This window comes from Peromyscus eremicus, chromosome 6, assembly GCF_949786415.1.
Source record: "Peromyscus eremicus chromosome 6, PerEre_H2_v1, whole genome shotgun sequence".
NCBI lineage: Eukaryota > Metazoa > Chordata > Mammalia > Rodentia > Cricetidae > Peromyscus > Peromyscus eremicus.
Window position 1 is genome coordinate 62,320,559 of NC_081421.1, and position 7,361 is coordinate 62,327,919.

At 53.0% G+C, this 7,361-nt stretch overlaps 1 protein-coding gene across 1 annotated transcript; it reads right to left on the reverse strand.

Moving 5' to 3' along the window:
* Positions 1-1,236: 1,236 nt before the first annotated feature.
* Ttc24 (tetratricopeptide repeat domain 24) lies at positions 1,237-7,361 on the reverse strand. The gene is made up of 9 exons (XM_059266530.1): positions 6,611-7,361; positions 6,247-6,450; positions 4,658-4,786; positions 4,443-4,555; positions 3,987-4,085; positions 2,418-2,515; positions 2,201-2,298; positions 1,561-1,657; positions 1,237-1,334 (listed from the first exon to the last, which is right to left on the reverse strand). Exons 1-9 carry the CDS (start codon positions 7,359-7,361, stop codon positions 1,253-1,255), a joined length of 1,671 nt encoding a protein of 556 aa, XP_059122513.1. The 3' UTR covers positions 1,237-1,252.

The window sequence follows — 7,361 nt, forward strand, 5'->3', positions numbered from 1 at the left end:
ATGCCCTGTTAGGCCCTCGGTCCCTAACTGCAACGGAAATAAACAGAAGCAACCAGAACAGTGACTTACGTTGAATGAGTCTTTTAAGGATCCAACTCAGCTTTGTAGAACAAAGTTTCTTTACACACTTAGGTTCTGAATTCACGTTTTTAAGCTAAGGCTGAGCATTCATAATTAATAATAAGTCTCCATGTCATGATTTAGGGGCTGGCAGTCCAAGAAAGCCTGATACACCCTAGCTGTTTTTTAAGATAAATCTCACTATGTAGCCCAGGCTGGCCTTAAAGTGATCTTCCTGCCTTCTTCTGAGTGTCAGGACCGTAGTGTAGCTAGAGTTTTCCTGCCTGGCCCACAGTTAGGACAAATCTCTCTCACCCGCCAGTCCCACAGCCGCTCAGACCCAACCAAGTAAACACAGAGACTTATATTGGTTACAAACTGTATGGCCGTGGCAGGCTTCTTGCTAACTGTTCTTACAGCTTAAATTAATCCATTTCCATAAATCTATACCTTGCCACATGGCTCGTGGCTTACCAGCATCTTCACATGCTGTTTGTCATCGTGGCGGCTGGCAGTGTCTCTCTGACTCAGCCTTCCACTTCCCAGCTTTATTCTCCTCCTTGTCCCGCCTACACTTCCTGCCTGGCCACTGGCCAATCAGTGATTTATTTATTGACCAATCAGCAACACACTTGACATACAGACCATCCCACAGCACCATAGGCCTGTGCCAACATGCCCAGCTCTCTCTTTTCCTCACATGCTCTTGTGAGTAAATACCTGTAAAGTGCTTAGGGTTTGGAGTAGGCTTAATAAATGTCACATCATTATTGCTGCTGTGACCTGTAGTGTCCTGTAGGGGGCGGTAATGTCTGTTCTTTCATATCTTCTGTTGTATGTATGACATTCCTGTCTCCCACATGGAAAAGGGCGCACGGAGAAGGTCAGTGGTCCCAAAGTCACCTGAGCTGGGGAGTCATTTTTAGAACTAGCAAAGGCCTTAGCAGTAATGACATTCCAATCCAGAGAAGCAAAGGTCAGTGTTCACCATTCACTTTCCAGTCTTTTGTCTACTGAGTTAAAGACTCCCAAAGAGGAGCAAAGAGAATCTCAATGCTGAGTCAGCACAGCCCTTGGCCTGCTCAGGAGTGCTATGTCCATACCCAGCTGAAGAGGCTCCTCCCCCAAAGCCCCTAAATGCATCTATTGGGAAGTTCCTGCAGAGGTAAGGGCTGTGGTCAGCAGGTACAGGTCACAAGATTGCGCAGAAGCCAGAATGGGTGCACATCCTCTGGGGGTTCCTCCCGAGGGCTTCCTTGGTCCACGTGGATGGCCTAAGAGAGGCAGAGGGGCTGCTGTGGGCAACTGGGGAGGCATAGGAGGCAGTCTCCCTGTTTACAGCTTCTTTAGGACCCTGCTTTTCCCAGGCCTGCAGGGATACAGCAGGAGTCCTTCTTCCCTCAACCTAATAGTGGTCACGCTCACCCCAAACCACCACAAGCTACGTCTTTTACCTGCACTGTCTGTCCTGCAGGCCTCTACCCCTCCCCTAGGACCTACCTATTGACTTGGAGCTGGTGGGGTGCTGTGATGGCGGGGTGCTCCACTCCATTGGGACTGAGGCCTCCAGATGGAAGATGAACTGCGGCTCCCAAGCCTGGATGGAGAGGGTTGGATACCTTTATCACAGGCCTCTTCATAACCAGGACAGCACAGTGGGAAAGAGGAAGAAGGGGCGGGGACAAGTGGGGTGGACGTCCAGGCATGGTCACTTAGTGAAGGATGCCTTGTACAGGCCAGGTGCTCGGTAAACACGGACCACCCAGTGGCAGTGGTATGGGCTCCTGTGCCAGAAGGGAACACACTGAAAAGAACAACACGTCAGTGATTCAAGCCAGAGCCTAATCAGAATCAAGGCCTAGCACAGTGCCTGGACATAGAGCACAGGGTTTGTGGAGTGCCCACCCCGAGTTTGAGGTGTTAGGAAATGAAAACCACGGAACAGGAGGGAATACACACACCTGGGAAGGACTTGGAGGAGATGGACCAGGCCCTCAAGAGACAAGCAGGAATGTGGAAGGCTGTTACAGGGGGCGGCAGCCTGGGGAGCCAGGGGATGGGTGGCAGGCATGAGTGGGGGACCGGGAGAGAGAGACGAACTCCAGGAGTGGGGCATGTTCCTCCCACTCCCTCCACTCACGGTCCTGTCTCTGAGGTCCTACCGAAGCGGTCATGTTCACCAGCCCCTCCGTCTCTTTCTCCTCATGGGCCTGTTCTGGTTCGTCATCTTCCCAACTACTGAAAGGTTTTCAGGGACAGAGGACTGAATGTGGCCCAGCTGTGGGACACCCCAGTGGCCAGCTCCCCACCCCTGACCAGTGAACCCTCTTCCACCTACCCAGGCCTGTTTGGCTCACCTGTCCTGGGCATCTCCTGTACTGCTTTGTACCCTGGCAGAGGTCCTTGCCACCAGGGAGGCCTTCCACTTGGCCTGGAGCCTTCCAGGAGCAGAGGGCTGGGAATGGGGGGAGTACAGAGTGTGGCATGGGGAAAATGCACACCTAGTTATCACACTGTCCTTCCAGCTGCCTTCAGGGAGCCACAGACTTCCTTGCTGGAGACAGCCCAGGAGGGTTCTGAGAATCAAATGCTGGAGTGAGGTCCTTTGCTCTATAAAGGTCCATCTTCTAAAGCTTAGGTTACAAACTGGGTTTGCTGACCGGACCATAACCTGAGCACTACCCTGTCACACCTAGAGCCTCTCTGGTACTGTCAGAGTTGGTGGAAGACCTTGGCTGAGCCCAAGTCTTTTGACTTTCAATCCAAGCCCCTGCCTGTTTCAGGATAACGACCCCTACCCCGAAGTGTGGTAACTGAACTTAGGGCCTCTGCTGTGGGATATTCGATCACACCGTGAACCCTGAGTTTGCGTTTGCGTTAATTAAATAAAATCAACCTTGGGTCAGGAGGCAGAGTTAGCAATTAATTGACAGAAAGTCATCATAGAGAGTCATAGGGTGTCTGTAAAAGATAGAGGGAGGGGCTTACTGCAGCTCTGTTTTGGCAGAGCAGAAAGACACCCTCTTTCGGAGACACTGGCAAAGAGAGAAGATCAGCTAGTTGCTACTCAGCCTCTCTGAGCTAGCAGGTTTTCACCCCAGCCTTTGATTCCGAGTCTTGCTGACAAATAGAACAATAGAGATTTAATTAAAAGCTATATTTGGCAGCAGTACATAGCCAGTACCTGTGAGAACAGAATTCCCACCAGGCCACAGCCTGAGCGGCCAGGCCACTACCAGAGAAGCAGGCCAGTAACTGCACAGCCACACTTGCTGGTGAAAACAGCAGCAGATTAAAGCACAGTCTCTATGCTGATGGAAAAACAGCAGGTCTCACATATGCTGGGCAAGCATTCCACCACTGTGCTACACCCCCTGCTTCAGGTGAATTTAATTGTGCTCAAAGATTATACAGTGTCCTGGTCTTTAAAACAAGAGGGCATTCAACCCATTCAGTCCCTATAATAAAGCATACACTGCAATTCTTGGGGTGAGAGGAAGTTTCCTACAGAGGAAAGCATTTGGAGGGCCGATGACCTGTGGACAGAGACTAGGAAGCAAAATGAGCTGGAGGCAAAGTCTAGGGGGACCTGGCGCAACCCCTACCAACAATACGGCTCTTGGAACTTTCTTGGAGCACCACCCCCCTCCTGTGGCCATTTAGGGAACTGCATCCAAGGATCCAATTCTTCACATAAATGGCGAAAAGGCTTTGGCACTCAGCCAAAGGTGTGGGACAGCCCTTGTACAGACACAATCTCCGCCCACCTCCCTGTCCACCCCACCCCCCAACCTGATATACATGCATCCCTCATGCAAGCCCAGAGGCAGATGAACACAAGAACAGTTAAGTGTGGCATCCCTGAGAACATCCTTTCTGGGCAACTTGCTCCCATTCACACTTTCTGGTCTCAGGCATCATATTACCAGGATATGAGCCTGGGCTAGCCTCTCCTGAGCCAAGAACTTCCGCATGGCATCCGCCAGCTTGGCCACCAGCCGCTCTCGTACAGAACCTGGTTCATGCTGGAGAGAGGGGGGCACAGTGGGGGGGGGGGATGAGAACGGACTGGGCTGTGCAGTCTACAGAAAGAAAAAGGGACAGAGGAAAGGGCAAGAAAGAACTCCACTTGCCTCTTTTTGTGCCCTGCCCCCATGCCCCCATGCCCCCATGCCCCCGTGCCCCCATACCCCCCCATGCAGCCGAGCCCAGAACTGTGAGAGACTGCCTCTTCCTCCAAGTAACTGCCCAGGACCTGGGATGGATGGTGTTTCTAGTCGGTAACTAAGAGGTGGGGCAAGGAACAAGGGCAGCAGTGTCAGCCAGAGAAGGCTTCTGGCGGAGGGGAGGGCAGGAAGAGTCAGCGCCACGGAGGGTCTCACCCGACACTGAACCAGCGCTTGCTTATAGTATTTCAAGGCCTGGTCATGTTGTCCCAGTCTGGCTGCCGCCGCCCCAAGGCCCTCACAGGCCTGCCACTGTCCCTTCATGTCCCCTAAGGAAGAGAGCTTGGAAGATCTTCCTGTTCCAGACCCTTCCGGCACTGTGCACCTTTGCGCCCCGCCCCCAAGTTCCAAGCTAACCTCCTCATTCTTACCAGTGTCTTGGGCAGCCTGCAGGGCATGCAAATAGCTGTCTGAAGCAGCCCTGTGGTCCCCCAGCTGGCTCAGTGAAAATGCCAGGCCGCCAAAGCTCCGCCCCTGCTCCAACCGCTGGCCCACAGAGCCTGAAACCAGAACACATCCGTTTGTATGGGGACTTGGTTGCTGGGGCATGATGACCCTGCCCTCAACAAGGGAGGATCCCAGGTGTCCCAGAGCCCAGCCTCAGTGCCTCTAGGTGACCTACAAAGGCCTAAACTGTCCAGGTTTAGCCTCTCTCACCTCAAGTTTTACCCCAAATGCCTCCCTGGCCAGTTGGAGCCAGTGAGTCAGTCAAAGTTAGATTACTAGTTTGAGGAGGGAAAAAAAAAATTCTTGCTATATAGGACTGTCTGGTGGAATTCACGGAGATCTGTCTCTACCTCTAGAGTTAGGATTAAAGCAGGAAAAAACTAGTTAGGGCTAGGCACTCAGGTCATAGTTATAGCCCGGCTTATGTGATGTGGATGCTATGTTTAATTTTTTATTTGTTTTTGTAGTGCTGGGAATGGAAGCCAGGGCCCTGTGTATGCCAGGCAAGCACTTTACCGCCGAGCCACACCCCAGCTAGCTGCTGTTTTAACTTCTTTCCACATTTAGTTTTGTAGGTATATGAGTGCACACGGGTGGGACTCTGAGGACAACTTCCGGGAATAGGTGTGCTCTCCTTCATCCACGCGGGTTCTGGGGATTGAACTCAGGCCTGCATGCTTGGCAGCAAGTTCCCTTACCTGCTGAGCCATCTCACTAGCCCCTCATAGTCCCATTTTTATGTTTGGAATCTGAAGCTCAGAGATAGAAAATGGTTTGCTGTTGAAGGTCACACCCAATGGAGGAGATTCAGGGCAGTACTTATTCTCTCTCTCTCTCTCTCTCTCTCTCTCTCGCTCTCTCTCTTTCTGTCGACATGGTTTCTCTATGTAGCTTTGGAGCCTGTTCTGGAACTCACTCTGTACACCAGGCTGGCCTCAAACTCACAGAGATCCTCCTGCCTCTGCCTCCCGAGTGCTGGGATTAAAGGCGTGTGCCACCACCGCCCGGCTTACTTCTGCTCTCTTAAACTACAGTCCCAGGCCAATGAGCCCGCAACCTTCTGCTCCATCCCTTCTCCCACTTCAGGTGTCCCAGCGCAATAACTGATCCCAAAGATCCATCCACCCACGGCTACTGGGCGTACAGCTGTACAGGTAGAGCTCCTGACCCCACTCCTCCAGGTTCCCCAGGCCCCTCCCAGCCCTCAGGACACCACCCGGCCCATTGGAAACATTTTAGTCTTTTTCTTTTTTTGATGGGATACCATGTAACCCAAGCTGGCCTTGAATGTGATTTGTAGCCAAGGATGACTTTAAGCTTCTTAGTCTCTTGCCTCTACCTACTGAGTACCGAGTCCACGGATGTACACCGCTACACTCGGTTTATGTTGTGCTGGGAATCAAACCACGGCTTTGTGTAGGCTAGGCAAGCACTCCAGCTGTATCTATCCCCAGTCCTGAAACCTCTTCTTAATCCTTTAGTCTGGCTCCACTCCTCAGCCCCAGGCACCCACCATGCAGATTGGCAGCCTTCTGGTGAAACTCCTGGGCTTCCTGATAGTTGCCCAGGACGTTGTAGGTCATTCCAAGGTTTTGAAGCACCGTTGCCTGCTCTGTTGGCTGTCCACACAGGGGTAGGGCCTGCAGGAAGGCCTCTACTGCCAAAGGGAAGAGTTGAAGTTGGAAGTAACCCATGCCCAGATCATTGTAGAGCGGCCCTGGAGAGTACAGACAGCCACCGGTGGTCAAATGAACCATAACGAAGGCTGTACAGGAACAGCACCTGACCCGCTTCCAATCCCCTCCCAGCACTCAGGGCACCACCAGACTCAGGCTCAGCACCTCCTCAGACCCTACGCCTTCTTTACCAAGACTCACCCAGCAGTCTCCGGTCAGTGCTCTGGTCAGCATCGGCAAGCTTACGGCTCTCCTCCAGACCCTGCAGCACATCACTCAGTCCATGTTGCCCACTGCTCAGCATACATCTTACTGCAGCCACCTGAGCCAGGGCTGCATCCCAGAGCTGGCCTGCATGGGCATAGGCCCGGCTTGCTTCCTGTAAACTGTAGGCTGCTTGCTTAGGCCATCCCAGGGCCTGGTAGCAGGCTCCCATTTTTGCCTGTGCTTCCCCATGGTCACCCTGTGGCTGGTAATGGCCCAGAGCCCTGCGGTACCAGTCCAAAGCTTGGGTCAGTTCACCAAGAGCATGATAGGCCAAAGCCACATTGAAACACTGGTCACCCCGACACCAGCCTTTGCACTTCCCTCTGGGACGGGCTCTCAGAAGTAGCTCAAGTCCTGTGGCCGGGTCCCCAGTCTCCACATAGGCAGCCCCCAGGTTGAAGGCACAGGCCCGAAGAACAGGGCTATCTCTGGTGGATGGAACCTTGGAGGCCAGCAAGAAGGCCTTCTGGAAGCTGCGCAAGGCCTCCTGAGTCTGCCCGGCCTGCAAGGCCCTGAGGCCAGCCCTGGTGAGGGTCTGGATGTCGGCTTCTTGCTGCAGCCGATTCCTTTTCTCTTTTTTCTTCCTGCAGTTTGAAGGTTTGGGCACAGGCTCGAGCTTCGGGTGGCTATCCTTGGGGACAGGGGAAGACCTAGGGTTGATACCAGAGAACAGAGGGGTCAGCAT

Bases quoted from the DNA above. Each gene is read 5' to 3' on its own strand.
- Ttc24 (XM_059266530.1), bottom strand. From the start codon at position 7,361: ATGCTGACCCCTCTGTTCTCTGGTATCAACCCTAGGTCTTCCCCTGTC. The intron at 4,556-4,657 runs GTAAGAATGAGG...TCTCTTCCTTAG, and splicing joins GCAGGCTGCCCAAGACACTG to GGGACATGAAGGGACAGTGG. The intron at 2,516-3,986 runs GTAATATGATGC...CCCCATTCCCAG, and splicing joins TAGCCCAGGCTCATATCCTG to CCCTCTGCTCCTGGAAGGCT.